The sequence below is a fragment of the Camellia sinensis genome, chromosome 7, assembly GCF_055761805.1.
Source record: "Camellia sinensis isolate YWXY chromosome 7, ASM5576180v1, whole genome shotgun sequence".
NCBI lineage: Eukaryota > Viridiplantae > Streptophyta > Magnoliopsida > Ericales > Theaceae > Camellia > Camellia sinensis.
Genome location: NC_138967.1, coordinates 70,447,504 through 70,470,739, shown reverse-complemented (window position 1 = coordinate 70,470,739; position 23,236 = coordinate 70,447,504). Strand labels below are relative to the sequence as shown.

Below are 23,236 nucleotides of genomic sequence, written 5' to 3'. Positions count from 1 at the left end.
TACTGAATCGCGAATCGAATCGAATCGAATCGAATTGAATCTTGAATCGTAAAGATTTGGTCACTTTTTTTAAATTACTTAAAAACATATATCTACACATTTAGATGTTAAATATATCTTATGAATATGAAATATTTAGACTTAAATTAATGAAAATGTTATTTTGAATGATAATCACGTAGTTTAATAGGTAAGAAGTTAAAAAAAGTTCCTATGTAAGATCACTATCTTATTTTTTTTTATATTTTTTTATAGATATTTCTTATTAACCATTCTTAACAAAGATAATAACCAAATGGATAAATTATCAATTTTCAAAGTAACAATAATTAAAAACGATATTGATATTTGGACAATAAGCATATCTACTTTTCTAAATAACAGTGAGCAAATAATAAGAAAGAATTATTTCGAATATTTTATTTTAAAGCCTAAAATATTTTAAAAGGTATAACTGACTTCACACATGTAATATTTAATTATATGCAATTTATTAAAATAGCAATATATAATTCTAGTGTAACTTTAATCTTAAACATCTTTAGAAGATATATTATGCTTTTTTAAAGGGAAAAAAAATGAGAAGAAAAGTTACAAATATGTTGGGTTTAACTGAATCTGATTAGATCCTATTAAAAACTTCATGATCACTAAAATAACAATAAGTCGTGTATATATATGTTGGTTATTTTGGCATTAAACACTATTAGAAGTTGTATTATGTCATTTTCACTAAAAAGATGGAGAAAAAAAGAGTTAAAAATATGTCAGATACAATAATTTCAAAAATTGCATGAATCGTAAAAAGTGAATCGAATTGTGAATTGATTGTGAATCGTGCGATTTACTAGAGATTCACCCATAGATTCGTATCGATTTTGCAAAAATCGCGAATCGAATCGTGAATTGTAAGATTTTGATAACAGAGATTTTGACATTTGGATTCAACTATCCAAAAAGTCAAAATGTTAAGTCAAAGAGTCAAAAGGGTAAAATGGTCATTTTGATTTTACTACAATATTTTATTACACATCTTTTCGTAAAAAGTCAAAATGTTATCCCAAACATACATCTTTTTTTTCTTGACTTTTTTAACCAAAAAGTCAAAAAGTGCACTTATATATCACATTCCAAATAACTACTAATTTTTACCTATGTATTAGAAGAAAATATTATTTTAACTGTGGTATGGTACGGCTTGGGTATACACTAGGTACGTCTTTAAGTAATACAACATGTTTGGAAAATTGTTTTTGGAAACTTTTTTGGGAAAGATTTTTGAAACACCCCTTTTAGGAAACTCTTTTAAACTGTTTTTAGAGTTTGAAAACTATTTTTGTTGAAAAATAAGAACGGTATGAAAACAATGGGTGTTCTGAGCTTTTCATTGTGTTTGTTTTTGAAAACACAAAAAACGAAAATGAAAATTTTAAAAGCAATACCTAACAGGATTTTAAATTTGTCTTTGCTACTTATTAATACATGGCATTATTCTTTTGTTTGCATGGTTTAGTGAACAATAATGCATTTCTTTTTCCTTGACAAACAATAACTTGCTCTATTATAATCTTGTTCCCAAACACTTTTGTGTGTCATTTTATTGTAATTTGTAATTGATGCTTGTACTGCCTTGGTCACAGGTTCGTGTGGTCTCCCCAGACAAAGATTTTTTCCAGATTCTATCTCCTTCATTGCGTCTTTTGCGAATTGCACCTCGTGGATTTGAGTAAGTATCACCTTCAATTTGCACATTTAGATTGTTTTGTTGTACCTTGTTGTACGTTCATATTTCTGTTAACAAACATCTATTTTTCCTTGTTTTGGAACTTTGAGTACTATTCTTTATTTCTGTATCTTTTTAAGATGTTAAACATTTGAATTAGAAGAGCCAAAGTGATGTTTGAGTCCCAATTCTGGACTAGATCATCATGTAGCATCATTAAGGGATATCAAGTTGCACTCTTTATTTTCCTTTTTTCCTGCTTGTGTGAATTTGGTATTGTTGGTAGTAAAAATATGAGGAATTGATTCTGAACATGTTTCACCGAAGAGACTTGAAGGAGCCATGCTTAGCGAGTACCACTCTTTCCCTATGGAGTATGTTGTAGGTATTTGGTTGTGATTTGGTCGGCTGTGGACCTTCTAGGAATCATGGTAGGCACTGAGATGGCTCGACAACACCAGATGCGGAGAGGGAGAGAGCTATGGTAGACTTCGAGTAGAGAGAGAGAGTGGCAGTGAGGAGCCTCTGATGTGGTGCAAAACTCTGCATGCAGAGGAGCTTGCTTATGACCTTGTTAAATATGGAGGGCAAGGCCCTGTTTATAGGAGTTGGTTGGCTAGCTCACTTCCAGTAATTGTGCTGAGTAGATGTGATACACCCTACAAGATTTGGGTAGTTGTGATACACTTCCCAGGTGTCACATGACTTGGTTAATCTTGGTGTATGTAGTGACCTCTCTCATGTCTAAGATTGATCAAAGTGGGCCCACCCCAAGGGGGTGAGCCATACAACTTTGACGATCCCTCAGCTGTAGTCATCTGTCACCAATGCAGAGCCATAGGTTGCTCAGGCATCTCATGATTGAGGCATCAACCTCGAGGGTGTCCTTAGTCCCTGCGCCCAGCCTATGAAGCCAATACAACATCAAGGTGCTATTTCGGAGTTGGAGCCTTAGCAAGGTGAAGTGATTGCTGAGTGGGCGAGGTGAATCGACGCATATGGCATTGAGCAGTGGTAGTGAGGTGAGTAGATGATCCGTGGAGTGGGGTATTTGCTTGCGCATCGGGGATAGTGGGGTGGGAAGATGGTCGTGGAGCAGGGTTCACTCATAGCATATGAAAGCTCACGAGCCAATATGAAGTGCTTGGGTGAGCACCTACTGAGGTACGGCCCATGCCTTGAGGTTGTGGGGTCCACTCCTTAGTGGCTGTCCAACCAGTTAATGGTATTCAGATACCTACAGGTTTATTTTGCTGAATTTGTATGGTCCTTGGCTTTGTGTGTTCGTACAACTAAATGTTATGTCAATATATGCAGCTTCATGCACTTCTTTGCTCATGGGAATTCAGAGAGAGTACTTCTTTTGTTGGTCAATTGCTTTGCATTATTGCTTGTGTTAAATCCGATACTTTTGTGAAATTTTCTTTCTCAATCTAATAGTTGTAAGTATTGATTGAAAGAGTAATGTAAATTAGCTGAAAAGGTATATCAAACTGGAGAGAATTGAAATTTCATAAAATAGTGAAATTTACGATATAAGTAGATATTTTTTCTTGGTTATTGGTCTCTTTATTGTCTTGTGGAACTTAAGGGTGTGTTTGGTAACGTTTACGTTTTCAGTTTATATTTACAAAAATTTTATAAACTAGTTTTTGTTTATTTTTTGTTTATTTTTAGAAAAACATAAACTACAAACGCGTTTGGTAATTGAAAAAATATTTTAAAACAATTAAAATATAAAAAAGAGTGAGAAATCGCAAGCGGCGGCAAGTGGCGGTGGAAGACAGTGATGGAAAATGGTGACGGTGGGTGGTGGGTAGCTGGTGGTGGTGGGTGGTGGTGGTGGTGGTGGTGGGTGATGGTGGCAGGTGGTGGGTGGTGGTGGCGGGTGACGGTGGCCTGTGGTGGTGGCGGGTGGTGGGTGGTGGTGGCAGGTGGGTGGCGGATGGCGGGTGGTGGTGGGTGGTGGCGGGTGGGTAGTGGTGGCGGGTGGTGGTGGTGGTGGTGGTGGGTGGGTGTGTGATGATGGCGGGTGGTGGGTGGTAACGAGTGGGTGGTGGTGGTGGCGGGTGGTGGTAGCAGGTGGTGGGTGGCAGGTGGTGGGTGATGGTGGCAGGTGGTGGGTGGTGGTGGCGGGTGACGGTGGCCTGTGGTGGTGGCGGGTGGTGGGTGGTGGTGGCAGGTGGGTGGCGGATGGCGGGTGGTGGTGGGTGGTGGCGGGTGGTGGCGGGTGGGTAGTGGTGGCGGGTGGTGGTGGTGGTGGTGGTGGGTGGGTGTGTGATGATGGCGGGTGGTGGGTGGTAACGAGTGGGTGGTGGTGGTGGCGGGTGGTGGTAGCAGGTGGGTGGCGAATGGCAGGTGGTGGCGGGTGGTGGCGGGTGGGTGGCGAGTGGTGATGGTGGGTGGGTGGGTGACGGTGGCAGATGGTAGGTGGTAGCGAGTGGGTGGTGGTGGTGGCGGCGGGTGGGTGGCGGATGACGGGTGATGGTGGTGGGTGGATGGGTGTGTGACGGTAGCGGATGGTAGCGAGTGGGTAGTAGTGGTGGTAGGTGGATGGCGGATGGGTGGTGAGTAGTGGGTGGTGGCGGCGGGTGGGTGGTGGTAGGTGGTGGATGGTGGTGGCAGGTGGGTGGTGAATGGTGGTGACAAGAAGATGGCGGGCGGTGGTGGCGGGCAGTGGATGGTGGTGGGGGTTGGTGAGTGGTGGCGGGTGGATGGCAGGTGGCTGGTGTGTGGTAGTAGTGGGGAGTGGGTGGTGATGGCGGAAGACGGTGGTGGAAAATAGTGGCAGGTGGTGGCTAGTGTTGGGTGGTAAAAAAAAAAAAAACTGAAAACTCAAAATGAAAACACATTTTTTGTGTTTTCATTTTTTGGCCAAATTTATAAACTGAGACCACTGATTTATAAATCAAAAATTTTACCAAACAAGTTTTTATTTGAGTTTTTTAAATTTTTGTAAATATAAACAGAAAACTGAAAACGTAAGTGTGTGTTTGGTAACGTTTACGTTTTCAGTTTATATTTACAAAAATTTTATAAACTGATTTTTGTTTATTTTTTGTTTATTTTTAGAAAAACATAAACTACAAACGTGTTTGGTAATTGACAAAATGTTTAAAAAAATTAAAAAATATAAAAAAGAGTGAAAAATGGCAAGTGGTGGCAAGTGGCGGCGAAAGACGGTGGTGGAAAGTGGTGACGGTGGGTGGTGGGTAGCTGGTGGTGGGTGATGGTAGTAGGTGGTTGGGTGATGGTGGCGGGTGGTAGCGAGTGGATGGTGGTGGTGGTGGTGGTGGCGGTGGCGGTGGCAGGTGGTAGGTGGTGGTGGCAGGTGAGTGGCGGATGGCGGGTGGTGGTGGGTGGTGGCGGGTAGGTTGTGGTGGCAGGTAGGTGGCAGGTGGTGGTAGTGGGTGGGTGGGTGACGGTGGCGGGTGGCGGGTGGTGGGTGGTGGCGAGTGGGTGGCGGCGGCGGTGGTGGTGGTGGTTGTGGCAGGTGGGTGGCGGATGGCGGGTGGTGGCGGGTGGGTGGTGGGTGGTGACGGTGGTTGGGTGGGTGACGGTGGCGGGTGGTGGGTGGTAGCGAGTGGGTAGTGGTGGCGGCGGCGGCGGCGGCGGGTGGTGGCGGTGGCAAGTGGGTGGCGGATGGCGGGTGGTGGTGGGTAGGTGGGTGGGTGGGTGGGTGGTAGCGAGTGGGTGATGGTGAGTAGTGGTGGTAGGTAGGTGGCAGGTGGGTGATTGTGGTGGTGGTGGTGGTGGGTGGTTGGTGTTGGTGGTGGTTGGTGGTGGTGGTAGGTGGGTGGTGAGTGGTGATGGCAAGTAGGTGGCGGGTGGTAGTGGCGGGTGGTGGATGGCAGGTGGGTGGTGGGTGGTGGTGGTGGCAAGGGGTGGGTGGTGATGGTGGCGAGTGGGTGGCAGGTGGGTGGTAGTGGCGGGTGGTGGCAGGTGGGTGGTGAGTGGTGGTGACAGGTGGTGGTGGGGGGTGGGTGGTGGTGGAAAATTGTGGCGGGTGGTGGGTAGTGGTGGCGGAAGACGGTGGTGGAAAATGGTGGCGAGTGGTGGCTAGTGTTGGGTGGTAAAAAAAAAAAAAAAACTGAAAACTCAAAATGGAAACACATTTTTTGTGTTTTCATTTTTTGCCCAAATTTATAAACTGAGACCACTGATTTATAAATCAAAAATTTTACCAAACAAGTTTTTATTTGAGTTTTTAAAATTTTTGTAAATATAAACAGAAAACTGAAAACGTAATAGTTGCTACTTCCATGTATAACCGATTTGTGGGGCTTTCTAATGTTTGGTGTTGCTTCTCAGGATGGTCTCATTTGGAGTGGAGGATTTTGCGGAGAAGTTTGGAGCACTGAAACCTTCTCAGTTTGTTGATGTAATGTCACTTGTTGGTGACAGATCCGATAATATACCAGGTTCTTTTGTAATTCTTCGAGGAAAGACGTTTCTATAAATTTTTTTTTCTTGAAATCATATGGTTCCTTATTTCATTTAGGAACCAGCTAGTCACCTTTTCAAATCCCGGGCAACCCATTGTTATATGGAAATCATATGTACAGAAATCTATATTCTATTTTTGCAACCCACTTGATTCATTTACAAAAAAAATTCTGATAGATCTTGATAGATATTCGTTAACTTGGTTGGGTATACTAGTCATGTTATGTTGTTGAATAACTAGCTGATGTAGAGTGCTTTAGAGAGAGAGGAAGAGAGAAGAGGGCCACAGCCCTGACACAAATGGCCACAGCCTTTAGACATTCAATATATGAATCCAAGCTAACTATTACAAAGCAATGACCTAATATTTATGGGTCAACATCCTAACTCAAAATAGGAAATCAAATTCTAATAAAATAGGAAATAAATATTAATTAAACTCCTAACCAAAGTGAAACTCTAAATAAACTATAATTTAAAATAAATAAATAAAATAGGAAAATAAATAATAAATACAAAATCTCCATGTGTGCACATTCTGCATCACTAGCCTTCAATTTTGTATTTCTGGTTATGAAAATTCATGTGCTTTTGAGCCCTTGATGATTAAATAAACCAATATTTTACCATAACCACAATTTTAGAGGGATAATTCAACATGATTTGTTTTCAGTTATCTAATAAATCGCTTAATGAAAGTAGATTATCTTTCCTCAGAACTATACCCATTTTGAAGATGGGGTATTCTGTTTTGGAGCCTCTAATGTAGTTTAAAATTTGTAGAATCAGGCTTGTGCTTTTATCCATATTCAAGCTATATCTTTCTCTTTATTTATTTATTTTAATCGGCAAAGTTGTATCCTTTATTTTCATTAAAATATTGGAATGCACATCTTATTTGTAGTCCTGCATGGAAACTGTAATATAATTTGTTTTTTAATCACAAAACTGTTCCCATAGGTTGTGCATTATAAATAATCTAATCAACTTAAAATATATAAGGGAAAATTATGCAAGTAGTCCTTGTACTTGCCCTCTATGTCATTTTGGTCTCTCTAATTTTAATTGATTCGATTTTGACCTTGAATATTTTTTTTCTTTTCTTGTGAGACTCTAGTCCAATCAATTACAGATGTTTCATTTTTTTTGGAAGAAAATGGTCACGTGCTAGTCATGTGACCATTCTTCAAGGATAAAATTGACAATTTACACGCTTTTATTATTATTATTATTATTATTATTATTATTATTATTTATTTATTTTTTAAAACCAATCAAAACCACTCATCTTATTATGCTTATACACTAAACAAGACCAAATCACTCTTTCCAGTCTCCTTCTGACCACCGACCTCCTCCCCACTGCCACCCACCACCTATCTCTTATGCTTCCCACTGTTAGCCACCACCTCCCTCTTCCTCGTCCTCTTCCTCTTCCAGCAGTTCCACTCCATCTTATGGCCCATTCCCTTGCAGCTATTGGAGTGTGATCGTTGGAGACCTTCCCTAAGAAATGCTCTTTATGCATTTGACAAAAAACCTCAAACAAATTTAGTCAATGGAGTCTTAAAAAGAGGCTTTAAGATGCCAATCTAGCAGTGAACTATTTCGATGGTTGAGACAAAAACCATCCAGAACCATGTGATTCACTACTCATTGTAATGACTAGAAGTAAAAAATTCAATTATCTGGAACATATTTTGGAAAAAATGAGCCTTGCTTGATTTGGCCCTTCTAATAATATGTGTGTTAGGATAGTTAGGCGCCCCCCCCCCCCCCCCCCCCCCCCAAAAAAAAAAAGAACCAAATTAACAGAGAGATTCTAATGCCAGAGAATAGGGAGAGTGGGATTTTGAGAGAGAGAACAACACCCTGTCGTGGCCAACCATCGCCGCCTTTCCCATCCTCCACTACACATCCCTCTCCTTCAGCCATCCTTAGTCGCATTCCTCTGCCTTACTCCACCCGCCATCACATCTCCCCTCCCTTCCCTAGCCGCCTTCCTTCCCCTTCCCCAAGCCCTTTTGGTGCCTGCCTCATTTTCTATCTCCTTGTCTATGTGTGTGTGTTTGGCACATAAATTTCAACCAAATTTAAATTCAATGGGATAATGAGACTGTTTGTTAAGAGAGAACAAAGCCTAGGGAATGATTAGACAATCATCCCCTTTTATATTGATAATAGGTAGCTTACAATGGAAGCTTTGGAGGCACAAATATGGAAATAACAGAATAAGGAAATAACAGCTAATAAAATAATCAATACACAATAACCAAAGATATTATTCTAATACTCCCCCTCAAGCTGGTGCGAAGATCTCTCTCGTGCCCAGCTTGCCAAACACTGAAGCTTGGGTAACCAGCTTGGGGAATGATAGAATATCATCCCCTATTTATAAAAGAAGATTAGGGTTTACAAGAAATGCAATTTACAAGATGATCCCTGAGTGCTATCCCTGAGTGCATAAAATGATTACAGTGATTACAGACAGACCCTAGTGTGCCTTTCGGCGAATATCATATGCTATCACTTAATATAATATGCTAACACTCCCCCTCAAGCTGGTGCGAAGATATCTCTCATGCCCAGCTTGCCTACGATGTCATGAAATGGTTTATTCCCAAGTCCCTTGGTGAGAATGTCAGCAAGTTGTTCACCAGACTGGACAAAGGGAGTACAAATGATACCACTAGTGAGTTTCTCCTTAATGAAGTGGCGATCAATCTCAACATGTTTTGTCCTGTCATGTTGAACTGGATTGTGAGCGATGTTGATGGCGGCCTTATTGTCACAGTATAACCGCATGGAGTCCGTCTGATCAATACCTAGATCACGCAACAATAATTTGATCCATAAAAGTTCACACACACCTTGTGCCATAGCTCTAAACTCAGCTTCTGCGCTTGACCTGGCAACCACATTCTGTTTCTTACTCCTCCAAGTAACTAGGTTGCCGCCAACAAATGTGCAATACCCTGAAGTTGATCTCCTATCAGTTACTGACCCAGCCCAGTCAGCATCTGTATAGGCTTCTACACGAAGATGATCATACTTTGAAAAATACAGACCCTTACCAGGAGCAGACTTCAAATACCTCAAGATTCTCATTACAGCCTCAAGGTGAATCTGATGAGGAGCATGCATAAACTGACTAACTATACTGACAGCAACAGCAATATCAGGACGGGAGTGAGAGAGGTAAATGAGCTTACCCACTAATCGTTGATAGCTCTCCCTATCCACAACTTCTCCTCCTTCATCATCCCCTAATTTCTGATTGGGTTCCAGGGGGGTGGCACATGCCTTGCAGCCAAGCATCCCAGTTTCCTTCAACAAGTCAAGCACATATTTTCTCTGTGAGATAAATATCCCATCCTTAGAGCGAGCAACTTCAATGCCCAGAAAACACTTCAAGCTGCCCAAGTCTTTGATTTCAAACTCTTTAGCTAAATATTTCTTCAACAGAGGTATTTCCCCACTATCATTGCCTGTAAGAACTATGTCATCTACATAAACAATAAGTGCTGTAGTCTTACCGTGTGAGGAATGTTTCACAAACAATGTGTGATCTGCCTGACTTTGTTTGAAGCCATATTTAATCATAGCCTGAGTGAATCTCTCAAACCAAGCCCTTGGAGACTGTTTGAGACCATATAATGACTTCCGAAGTTTGCATACTTTGCCTTCTGTTTGATGATCCTCAAAACCCGGAGGAATGTCCATATATACTTCTTCTTCGAGGTCACCATGGAGAAAAGCATTCTTGACATCAAACTGATAAAGCGGCCAATCTAGATTAGCTGCTAGAGAGAGAAGTATTCTGACTGAATTCATTTTAGCCACGGGTGCGAAGGTCTCCTGATAATCAATGCCATATGTCTGAGTAAACCCTTTTGCCACAAGTCTTGCCTTGTAACGCTCAATAGACCCATCTGCTTTGTGTTTCACAGTATATACCCATTTACATCCCACAGGTCGTTTGCCCGGAGGTAACTCAGTCAATTCCCAAGTGCCATTCTTCCTAAGTGCTTTCATTTCCTCAATCATGGCTAGTTTCCATTCAGAGGTAGCAAGAGCATCCTGAAAATGGTTAGGAATGCTAACAGAGGAAATATTGGACACAAACGCTCTATGAGGATGACAAATGAGAGTATGATACAAACTGTGAGATAGGATGTTGAGTACAAGATCTCACACCCTTCCTCTTGGCAATAGGAACATCAAGATCAATGGACTCGAGAGATTCAAAGTTACCTCGACTCTCATCAGAAGCAGGAGATGGCAGTGGGGTAGCAGAAACGGTCCCGTGTATCCAGTTAACTTGTTTTCTGTCTATGTCCCGGACATAAACATGCCCGTCCGTATTCTTGGTGACAGTGGGTTCTATAGTCCCAGTAGAGGAGGGGGGTTCAAGAACAACTGGTTCCACCATAGGAAGCACAGTAGTAGAGGGTGGTGCAAGAACAACTGGTTCCACCATAGGAGGCACAGGACTCACTTCACACCAAGGCTCCCCCGGAAATGAGGACGGTGACACCGGAGAGGACAAGAAATAGGACTGGGATTCAAAGAAAGTGACATCCATGGACACAAACCACTTACGAGACGAAGGGTGGTAACATTTATACCCCTTTTGAGTAGGAGAGTAACCAAGGAAAACACACTTGAGGGAGCGAGGGTCCAACTTACCACGAGAGGGAGAGTGATTATGGACAAAACAGACACAACCAAATATTTTAGGAGGAATAGAAAACAAGGACTGAGAACCGAGGAGGACGTGAAGCGGAGCCTGTTTGGCCAAGACCTGGGTAGGGAGACGATTAATAAGATGGGCAGCGGTGAGAACAGCGTCGCCCCAATAGGGTCGAGGCACATGCATAAAAAAACACATGCACCGAGCCATGTCAAGAAGATGCCGATTCTTGCGTTCGGCCACCCCATTTTGTTGAGGGGTATTGGTGCAAGAGGTCTGATGGATAATGCCATGAGTAGAGAAATATTGTCCTAACCCAGAATCGATGTATTCCCCGCCATTATCAGAACGAAAGATTTTGATAGTGGCCCCAAACTGAGTACAAATCATCTTATGAAAAGTGCGAAACACAGAGAAAACCTCACTTTTATCTTTCATGAGATACACCCAAGTAGCACGAGAAAAATCATCAATAAATGTAACAAACCAGCGATGACCTTTCACAGACAGAACACGAGAGGGACCCCAAACATCAGAATGTATTAATGAAAAAGGAACAAAGCTTTTATTCAAACTGGGAGCAAAAGAAGCTCTATGTTGTTTTCCAAGTTGACAAGACTCACAAAGAAAGTCAGACACATGATGATTGGCGAAACTAGAAGGAAATAAATGCTTAAGTAAATGAAAGGAGGGATGCCCAAGACGCCGATGCCACAGCCATACATCAGCGGGGGTAGTAGAAGACGTGGTGGAAGAATAAGCAAGTTTGTCCGGTTGATCTAGGAAGTAGAGACCATTTGCTGCACTACCACTGCCAATCGTCCTCCCCGTGACAAGGTCCTGAAAAAGACAATGATCAGGAAAAAACGTCACACGACAATTCAAATCCTGGGTAAGACGACTTAAGGATAATAGATTAACAGAAAACTTGGGAACATGGAGAACAGAAGATAGATGTATGGTAGGAGTGACTTGGACTAAACCTTTGCCAGAAATGGAAGAAACAGTTCCATCGGCAATCCTAACTTTGTCCTGACCTGAAGAGGGCTTATAGACAGAGAAAAGATCAGCGGAGCCAGACATATGATCTGAGGCACCAGAATCAATAATCCAAGGCAAAGATGTATGACACAGGAAAGCACAAGGAGAAGATGCTAAGTTACCTGAGCGGGCAAAGGATGAGGAAGCGGTACTGAGAGCAGTAGAAGATCGGCGGTCCAACAATTGGCGCAAAGCATCCTCCAGCTCAGTGTCAGAAGCTTGGGTAACAGAAGTAGAAGTAGTATCAAGGGTATCAACGGCACTAGACTGATGAGCCCGGGAATAGGAACCACGTCCCCTAGATTGACCTGACCGACCTCCTCGAGAACCAGACCGATCACTGCGACCCCCGGATGGAGTCCCATGAAGCTTCCAACACGTCTCACGAGTATGCCGCGGCTTCTTGCAATAATCACAAAATACAGACTCCTTAGCAGCAGACGGATGAGGCAGGCTGAGGCCATCTCGAGGAGTAGACAGTAATGCGGAACGGTCAGTAGAGACAGGGGACATCATAGCAGACCGGCGACTCTCCTCATTTTGTACATAGGAAAATGCCTCCTGAAGTGAAGGAAGAGTATCCATACTCAGAACTCGACCCCTAACTGGATCATACTCCACATTTAGGCCGGCCAAAAATTTAAAGACCCGTTCCCGTGCGATGAACTTCTTGTACCCGACAGAATCAGTAGGGCAAACGGGCTTATAGTCTTCCAGGTGATCAAGGCGTTTCCAGCCGTTGGTGAGGAAAGTGAAGTACTGAAGAACAGTTTGCTCCCCCTGAAGTGTGCTCTCAATAGAGCGGCGCAACTCAAATGCCTGTGAAAAATTCCCTTTGCGGGAATAGGTAACAGCCACAGCCTCCCAAACATCCTGGGCAGTCTCCATAGACAAGTAGCCCTCACCAAGTTCTGGAACCATCGAATGGATAAGCCAACTCATAATTAAAGAGTTGGTAATCTCCCATTGTTCATAACTTGAGTCAGTGGTACTAGGGGCTTGTATCCTGCCATCAACATATCCCATCTTCCCTCTGCTCTTCAAAAACATAGTCAAACTTTGGGACCATGCTAGGTAGTTCTGACCATTAAATAGAGAGGTGGTGATTTTCAGACTAGGGTTGGGATTCTCAATCATGGCAGTAGGTAGAATGGGACTCTCACTCTTTGGTGTTTGAGAAGAAGGGGACACACTGGTGGAATCTGTCATGGATACAATACTACCGAACCCGCAACACAACTAGGAGCAATCACAAACCTGGAAGGTGGTAGTGATATAACAGGCACAATGACCACTATAAAGATATAACAAAATTAAGAAACCATTTTTGTTTTTTTTTGTTTTTTTTTTGTTTTTTGTTTTTTTTTTTGTTTTTTTTTTTTTTGTTTTTGTTTTTTTTTTGTTTTTTTATATTGATTTTTTTTTTTTTTTGATTGATTTATGTAGATATCAGGATATATACATATATTTATATATAAATATATATATATCAGGCTATTTATATATATATCAGTATATATATATATATATATATATTTATAGATATACTAGAGTATCATACCACAGTGAGGACGACGAGGGACGACGAGTGACGAAGCTGAGGGCGACGAGTGACGGAGACGACAGAGGAGCTGAGGACGACGAGGGCGATGAGATCGACGAGCTGAGGAGAAGACGAAGACGAGCTGAGGACCTGAGGAGATCGACGAAGCAGGAGATCAACGAAGACGAAGCAGATGATCCAATCGGCTGATGAAGACGAAGCGGCTGATGAAGACGAAGCGGAGTGACGACGGTGGCTGAAGATCGACGAAGCAGATGATCCAACTAGGTACGGTTTTGAACCCTAACCCTAGAGGTGTAGCTCTGATACCATGAAGCTTGGGTAACCAGCTTGGGGAATGATAGAATATCATCCCCTATTTATAAAAGAAGATTAGGGTTTACAAGAAATGTAATTTACAAGATGATCCCTGAGTGCTATCCCTGAGTGCATAAAATGATTACAGTGATTACAGACAGACCCTAGTGTGCCTTTCGGCGAATATCATATGCTATCACTTAATATAATATGCTAACAAACACATCATGGAATATTTGCTTCCAATTCCTTTGGTGAGAATGTTTGTCAGTTGTTCATCGGACTTCACAATAGTACATATAGTGCCACTGGTGAATTTCTTCTTAATGAAGTGGTGATCAATCTCCACATGTTTTGTTCGGTCATGCTGAATTGGATTGTGTGCTATGTTAATAGCAGCCTTATTGTCATAGTATAGTCACATGGAATTAGTATGACTCATAGTTATCAGAATTTTGATGCGGATCGTAGGATTCTACGATTCTACGATTTTAGTTGGGTCAAACGATCCAGATCACACTAGGATCTTAAATTTAGTAAGATCTTAAAGTTACTACAATCCTATTTATAAAATCGTGTAAAATTGCATACGATCCCGATTCTACTACAACCCCGATCCTAACAAATTTTTTTGTTATTATTTATTTCTTATATATATGTTTGTATATGCGTATATCTATATAAAATTTTTGACTATAAACACTTTTTTCAAATGTCTCTTCTAATTAATGTTAACATAAAAGATGCATTATATCAAATTTATCATATTTCTTTAATCTTTTTAAAATTACGTAACATATATTATCATTATCGATAATTTTTCATTTTATATTACATTGAAAGTAGAATCTTACGATCCTCGATCTGATTCCACGTGTCTCTTCCAACGATCCCACATAGGATCCCGATTTTAACAACCTTGGTATGACTAATCCCGAGACCACTTAGTAACAACTTGATCCGCAAGAGTTTACATACACCTGGTGCCATGGCTTTAAACTCGGCCTCTACACTAGACCGGGCGACTACATGCTGTTTCTTACTCTTCGAAGTAACCAAATTACCACTAATAAAGGTACAATAACCAGAAGTGGACCTTCTATCAGTTACTGATCCTACCTGATCAGCAATAGTATAAACTTCCACCCGAAGATGATCATGTTTGGAAAAATAGAGACCCTTTCCTGGAGAAGATTTTAAGTATCTACGGATGCACATTACTGCAACCAAGTGTTTCTCATGAGGAGCATGCATGAATTGGTTAACCACACTAACTGCCATGGCAATGTTAGGACGAGAATGAGATAAGTAAATGAGTTTATCCACTAGTCTTTGATAACTCCCCCTATCAACAATAGTTCCCCCACTATAATCACTAAGTTTTTGGTTTGGCTCTAATGGTGTATCACAAGCTTTACTCCAAAGCATTCCGGTTTCTTTCAACAAGTCAAGAACATATTTCCTCCAACAGATGAAAATTCCATCCTTGGATTGGGTAACCTTAATATTTAGGAAATACTTCAGATTCCCCAAGTTTGTTTTATTTTATTTTTCAAATTCGCTTGCCAAATATTTCTTCAATCGGGGTATTTCCTCATTATCATCTCTTGTAAGCATTATGTCACTCATATAAACAATGAGAGCTGTAGTCTTACCATGTGAGGAATGCTTCACAAACAAAGTGTGATCAACCTGACTCTGTTTGAAGCCATATTTGACCATAGCTTGAGTGAATCTCTCAAACCAAGTCCTTGGAGATTGTTTGAAACTATATAATGACTTTCGAAGTCTGCATACTCTACCTTTTGTTTGATGGTTCTCAAAGCCAGGAGGGATGTCCATATACACCTCTTCTTCTAGATCACCATGTAAGAAATCATTTTTTACATGAAATTGATGAAGTGGCCAATCCAGATTAGCTGCAAGAGAGAGAAGTACTTTGACTGAATTTATCTTAGCCACTAGTGCAAAGGTCTCTTGATAGTCTACTCCATAAGTCTGAGTAAAGCCCTTTGTCACTAGTCGAGCCTTGTAACGCTCAATTGAACCATCCGCTTTGTGCTTCACAGTATACACCCATTTGCATCGCACAGGTCTTCTGCCATTAGGTAACTTAGTTAATTCTCAAGTGTCATTTTTACAAAGTGCTTTCATTTCTTCTATCATGGCATGTTTCCACTCAGGTGTAGCAGGAGCATCCTGAAAATGATTTGGTATACTAACAGAAGAAACTTTGGACACAAAGGCTTTATAAGAAAAAGACAAATTAGAGTAGGACACAGAGTTAGAAATGAGATCTTTAGTACAAGACCTCACACCTTTTCGTTGAGCAATAGGAATATCAAGATCAGTATACTCAGGAGGAATAAGGGTTTCAGAGTTACTTGTACTCTCATCAGAACAAGAAGATAGCAATGGATGATCAGGAGTAATCTCTTGTATCTAAGTAACTTTCTGTCTGTCTTTGTCCTTGACGTACACTTTTCCCTCATTCAATTCATTAGATTATGGGGGTGTTTGGCAAAAGCTTTTTTTGGCTTTTTGGGTTAAAATCCTCAAAATGACGAAATAGGATAAAATAGCGAATAAGACAAAATGTCACATCAAATCCAAAATCATTTCATTTTTTCTCTCACAAACATCACATCCAACTACCAAAAAATCAAACTATCTTCCCAAACACAAAAATTTTAGCCTATTAAAATAGTCAAACTAAAATAGCCTGATAAAATAGCAACTTCCCAAACACCCATTATGTATTTCCACCACTAGTAGCTGGTTCACCTTTTGTGTTCTTAACTACCGGTGATAAGCCAGGAACTGATACAGACCTAGGAATCCCTTCACATCGAGGCTCTCCCTGAAGGGAGGACTGGGACCCTGAGGAGGATTGTTGCAAGAAATAGGATCGTGATTCTAAGAATGTGACATTCATGGACACAAATCACTTACGAGATGGAGGATGGTAACACTTGTAACCCTTTTGAGTAGGAGAGTTACCCAGAAAGATACACTTCAAAGAGGGGGGGGGGGGATCAAATTTACCACGAGAAGAAGCATGATTGTGGATAAAACAGACACATCTAAGGACTTTGGGGGAATAGAGAACATAGACACAGAACCTAAGAAAATTTGGAGAGGAGATTTTTTGTGCAACACTTGGGTTGGGAGACGATTGATGAGGTAGGTAGTAGTGAGAACTGCGTCCCCCTAGTAAGACGTAGGCACATGCACAGAAAAAGACATGCAACGAGCTATATCAAGAAGATGGCGATCCTTGTATTCCGCCGCAGCCCCATTTTGGTGAGGGGTGTTGGTGAAAGAAGTCTGATGAATAATGTCATGGGTGGAAAAATAGCTTGCTAGACCAGAATGAATATACTCACCTCCATTACTAGAACACAATATTTTAACAATCGCCCCAAATTGAGTATATATTATTTTATGAAAATTACGAAACACAGAAAAGACCTCACTTTTGTTTTTCATAAGATGCACCCAAGTAGTACGAGAAAATCATTGATAAAAGTAACAAACTAACTATGACCTTTTAATGACACAACACAAGATGGACCCCAAACATCAGAGTGAATTAAGGAAAAAGGTACTAAACTTTTATTAAAGCTTATAGCAAAAGAAGCTCTGTGTTGTTTTCCAAGTTGACAAGACTCACAATGAAATTCGGAGACATTATTGTTTGTAAAAAGAGAAGGAAATAAATACTTAAGTAATAGAAATGATGGGTGCCCAAGACGTTGATGCCACAACCACATGTTTTCCTTGGTGGTTGGAAACTTGATGGAATAAAGTGTCAGCTTGTTCGCCTGATCCAGGATATAGAGACCACGTTTTGCTCTACCACTGCCAATCGTTTTCCTCGTGATAAGGTCCTAAAATAGACAATGATCAGGAAACAAAGTCACACTACAGCTCAGGTCATGAGTAAGACGACTCAATGATAAAAGATTAACAGAGAAATTGGGAACATGCAAAACAAAAGATAATGATAGAGAAGGAGTGACATGGATTAAACATTTCTCAGAAACAGAAGAAATAGTACCATTAGCAATCATAATTTTGTCCTGACCTAAAGAAGGCTTATATTTCGAGAATAGATAAGAAGATCCAGACTTATGTTCTGAGGCACCAGAATCAATAATCTAAGGTAAGCACTTACAAGATAGAAAAGCACTTGGAAAAGTGGCTAAGTTACCTGAGTGGACAAAAGATGAGGAAGATTTACCGGATGGAGTAGCAGAAGAAGACGTATCACCACTAGGAGGAACAACTGAAGGGGCGTCAGGAGCATCCATTGCACTAGTATGATGTGCACGTTGATTAAACTCGAGTCCTTGAGACCGTCCGGAGCAACCCCCACAACTACTAGACTGGTCACCACGACATTAGAAGGAACCCCATGAAGCTTCCAACAAGTCTCATGGGTATGTCTCGGCCGACGGCAATAATCACAGAATAATGTATCTTTCTTTGAAGGACTAGGTGCAGTGGAAAACAAGTCAGTACCATCTCTAGGAGGAGCAGAAAGCAAGGCTAAATGCTCTGTAGAAGTAGGTGGCAACATAGCAAAATAGTGACTCTCCTCATTTTTTACATAACCAAATGTCTCTTGAAAAAAGGGCAGAACATCCATACCAAGGACACGACTTCGAACAGGATCAAACTCTAAGTTGAGACCTTCCAGAAATTTGAAGACCTTTTCTTCTTCAATAAACATCCGATAACCCACCGAATAAGTTGTGCAGATAGGCTTGTAATCTTGTAGATGATCAGGACGTTTCTAGCCATTATTCAGAAAAGTGAAGTACTGAAGTACAATCATCTCCCCTTGTACTGAGCTCTCAATAGAATGGCACAACTCATTAGTCTATGAGAAATTCCCTTTTCGGGAATAAGTAGTGGCCACAACATCCCAAATATTTTGAGCTGTATCCATAGACAAGTAGCCTTCCACAATTTCAGGTACCATGAAATGAATAAGCCATCCCATAATTAAAGAATTAGTAATCTCCCATTGGTCATAACCAAGATCAGTGATACCTGGTGCCTTGATCCTCCCATCAACATAACCCATCTTCTCTCTACTCTTCAAGAAAAGGGTCAGACACTATGACCAAGCAAGATAGTTCTAACCATTAAACAGTGAAGTGGAGATTTTAAAGGTAAGATTTAGGTTTTTAGATGTAGTAGTCATATTGGGACTCTCCCCTGTAGGTGGCTGAGAAGTAGTAGTGGATTCATTAGTAATATCAGCCATTTATACTCTACTGAATAACAGCCTGCACTAGCCACAATTGCTGGAAGATGGTATAAAATAACTAGACCAAGCAATATCAATTACAAACTATGATAGGTGCATAATACGAAGTCAAAAAATAGCAAGAGGACCATATATTGGCCCAATAAATCAAAAAGAGGAGAAAAAGGCTTATGGGTCAATCAAAACGGTCTAATAAATGTCCCAAATGACCCAAAAACAGTCCAGGAAAAAGTTAGGGGTCAAACAAGATTCTCAGATCATATAGAGGTGTATTTCGGCCCTGGTAGGCGAGGAGAAAGGCTGTAATAGAGGCCTAGGGGCCTAGAGAACCTGTCGACAGTGATAGTGGAGGGCCGAGAGTGCCCTAGTGTTAGCACCTTCTACTTAAAGGCTGCGTGGTTGGCATTGGTGACACATTGCACCTATGTCCAACCAAGGCCATGGCATGATGGTGGCATGCCAAGACAGCAAGGTGGGAATATGACATGTGTTGTGTGGCAGTAACACTCAAACCCTTGGCCAAAGTGTGGGTAGCATTGCACAGATGCAAGGCATTAATATGACTTGAATGGGGGATGCGGTATACTTGGGGGTTGAATACAATCAGTGGGCAAGACTTGGTCTGGTGTCCATGACAACCAATTTCGTGGCTAGCTTGATGGTGCAGACTACAAGGTAGTTATTAGTAGTTATGCATGTCTGTTAGAAGCAGTTACCTTTCTTAGAGCAAAGACAAGGGAAGGCTGGAAATTAGGAAGCAAGGTCGGAAGTCAAAAGCAGTTGCTGACAGTTAGCTCTAGAATTATGCCTAAGTCCCTAGGTAGTTGGGGGTGTCACTTGCCATGCCACTTGGCATGCTTTCCTTGTATTGTTGGTTGTATTTTGTAATTGATTGTAAGCCTATATAAGGCATGGCCATGGAACTCAAAATTCAATCAAGTAATTGTGAGAGTTTCTATTGGCATTCCTTTGTATTGTTGGTGCAATAATAAAGGTTGGGAATTTCTTGTAAATTCGTGTTGCCTTCTCCCTTGTTCTAACTCATTGTGTGTGTGTGTTGGAAATTGGCTGAGACTAAGTGTTGGAACTTAGTGCCATCACAAGACTAAAATTTATACTCCAAAAATAGTGTTGTGACAATTGGTATCAGACCACGATTGCTCATAAATGGTGTCTGGTATGGATGCTTTCAAAGAGCGAGTGACTTGGTTGAAGAATCTGGTGGGGGCGGCCGCTGATGAAAGTCGCTCGTTGATGGATCGATTGGATGTCGTGGCTTCTGGGTTCCTTGATTTTGAGGTCTCGACGACTGATCGGTTCAAGGGAGTCATGGAAGATATGGCTGCCATGGTTGATGCCTGGAAGGACAAGATACAAAATGTGGAAGACGAATTGTCTATCCTCAAGAAGGCTGTTTGTGGGCATTCGGGTCGTGGTGACGTCCCTTCGAAAATTAAAGTTCCTTACCCTAGGGCATTAGGCGGTGCTCGCAATGCCAAGGAACTCGAAAATTTCTTATAGGACATGGAGCAGTACTTAAAGGTTGCTTATGTTCCTTATGCGGAGAAAGTGACGATCACTAGTATGTACTTTTCTGATGATGCTAAATTGTGGTGGCAGACCTGAACAGAGTACGATGCTTGCCCAGTGATCGAATCATGGGAATTATTGAAGAAGGAATTGAAAGAACAATTTCTTCATTGCAACTCGTCTTGGGTTGCAAGAGAAGCATTGAAGTTATTGAAACACACTGGTTCTGTGCGGGATTATGTGAAAGAGTTCAGTTCGTTGATGCTTGACATCAAGAACATGTTGGAGACAAAACTCTTTAACTTCATGTCAGGCTTACAAAGTTGGGCATAGTTGGAATTGCGTCGACTGGGGGTCAAGGACTTAGTCGCAGCTATGGCTGCCGCTGATTGGTTGCTTGACTACAAGTTGAGTAAGGATTCTATGTCAGAGATTAGCAAATCTAAGAAAGGGAAGGAGAAAAGTGGGGAAAAGAAGGTTGGTTTCAAGAAAGGAAAAGACAAGTCCTAGTACAAACAGAAGGGAGAGTTTGCTTCACATTCACAGAATGATGGTGAAAAGTTGAACAAAGGATGCTTCATATGTGATGGACCCCATAGGGCGAAAGATTACCGTAAGCGGGAGAAGTTGAATGCTATTGTGGCAGAAGACGATTGTGGGGGGAGGGGGGGACACGGATGGTGATAGCCCAACTCGGGTAAATCCTTTGGAATTGTTAAATGGAATTCATGCGGATAAGGCCCCTTTGACCGGTCTGATGCACATTCAAGTAGCGCTGGATGGTGGGGATGTTCTGGCTATGATGGACATTGGAGCCACTCATAACTTCGTTTTAGAAAATATGGTGTAGTCCCTTGGTTTACAAGTTTCTGAAAGTCCAAGCCGAATCAAGTCCATAAACTCTACTGCACAACCGGTACATGGAATGGCTTCCAAAGTGTAGATTAAAATTTGGGGAATGGGTTGGACAAATGAACTTGACGGTGGTGCCACTGGATGATTTTGATGTCATCCTCGGAAATGACTTCTTTGTGATTGCCAAAGTGGCATTGATGCCTTGTCTTGGTGGGTTACCTATCTCGGATAAAGACAGAGATGCGGTTTGCAATTCAAGTGCACAATGGCTTAAAGAAAGGGGCTGAGACTTATCTTGTAGCCTTAGTGGAAATCAAGCCTGATGTGATGATGGAAGTGCCTGATGAAGTTTCTGCAGTCTTGAAAGAATTTGAGGATGTGATGCCTCCAAAATTGCCCAAGTCTCTGCCGCCTCGACGTGCCACAGATCATAAAATTGAGTTGGCCCCTAGTGCAAAGCCTCCGGCAAAGGCACCTCACAAAATGGCTCCAATGGAGTTAGCAGAATTGTGCAAGCAATTGATGGAATTGCTAGATGCTAGACTGGTTCAGCCATCCAAAGCCCTTTACGGTGCCCCAGTGTTGTTCCAAAAGAAGCGAGATGGGTCCATGCGGATGTGCGTTGACTATTGTGCCTTAAACAAGGTGACAATCAAGAATAAATACCCAGTCTCTTTGGTGGCCAATCTTTTTGACAGTTTGCGCAAGGCCACTTACTTCACCAAGTTGGATCTGCGCTCTGGGTATTGGCAAGTCAGAGTGGCTGAAGGGGATGAGTCCAAGACTACATGTGTTACTAGATATGGGTCTTACGAATTTCTTATAATGCCATTCGGACTCACGAATGCACCTGCTACATTTTGTAACTTAATGAATGATGCTTTTTTTGATTATGTTAATCGTTTTGTCATTGTCTATCTTGATGATATTGTAATTTATAGTGAATCTTTGGAAGATCACTTGTCCTACCTTAGTATGGTGTTTTCTCGGTGAAAGGAACACCAATTGAATGCAAAGAAAGAGAAATGTGAATTTGCCCAGCGGGAAATCAAATTCTTAGGGCATATCATCTATAAAGGCCATGTGAAGATGGATAGCAAGAAAGTACATGCCATTCAAGATTGGTCTGCTCCCAGCAATGTTTCTGAGTTGCATTCCTTTTTGGGTCTTGCCAACTATTACGGAAAGTTTATTGAGGGCTACTCCAAAGAGACCGCACCACTCACTGATTTGCTTAAGAAGGATAAAAAATGGAGCTGGAGTGAGACGTGTCAAGTGGCCTTTGAAATTGAAAGCTGCGCTGTCAACTGAGCAGGTGTTGCGGTTACCAGATTTTGAACTTCCTTTTGAAGTGCATACTGATGCGTTAGACAAAGCTATTGGCGGAGTTTTGGTGCAGTAAGGGCACCCAGTTGCCTTTGAAAGTCGTAAGTTAAATGCTGCGGAGAAAAACTATTTGGCCCACGAGAAAGAAATGACAGCAGTGGTACATTGTCTTCTAATCTGGAGGGTTTATCTGTTGGGGACTAAATTCCAAGTCCTAACAGACAATGTGGCAAATACTTTCTTCAAAACACAGAAAAAGTTGTCTCCTAGGCAAGCTCGATGGCAAGAATTCTTGGAGGAGTATGACTTCGAGTGGAAGCATAAGCCTGGTTGGCATAACCAGGTTGCGGATGCATTAAGTAGGAAGGTGGTTGAGGTATATTTGGCTGCCATTTCTACCATTGAGTCAGATCTACTGGACAGAGTTAGAGAACATGCTCTTAGGGATGCCACTTATCAAAAGTTGGTACAGTAAGTCAAGGA

General features: G+C 41.5%; 1 protein-coding gene across 15 annotated transcripts in view; it reads left to right on the top strand.

Moving 5' to 3' along the window:
* Positions 1 to 23,236, top strand: part of LOC114301175 (5'-3' exonuclease family protein) — a 92,416-nt gene that overhangs the window by 43,561 nt on the left and 25,619 nt on the right. For all 15 annotated transcript variants that reach the window (XR_014335474.1, XR_014335473.1, XR_014335472.1 and 12 more), the window contains 2 exons: positions 1,641 to 1,726; positions 6,035 to 6,144. Coding sequence is in view for 12 of the 15 variants with exons in the window: in XM_082878182.1 (XP_082734308.1) it covers positions 1,641 to 1,726; positions 6,035 to 6,144 (196 nt within the window). In the remaining 3 variants the exon portion in view is untranslated. The remainder of the gene's footprint in view (positions 1 to 1,640; positions 1,727 to 6,034; positions 6,145 to 23,236) is intronic.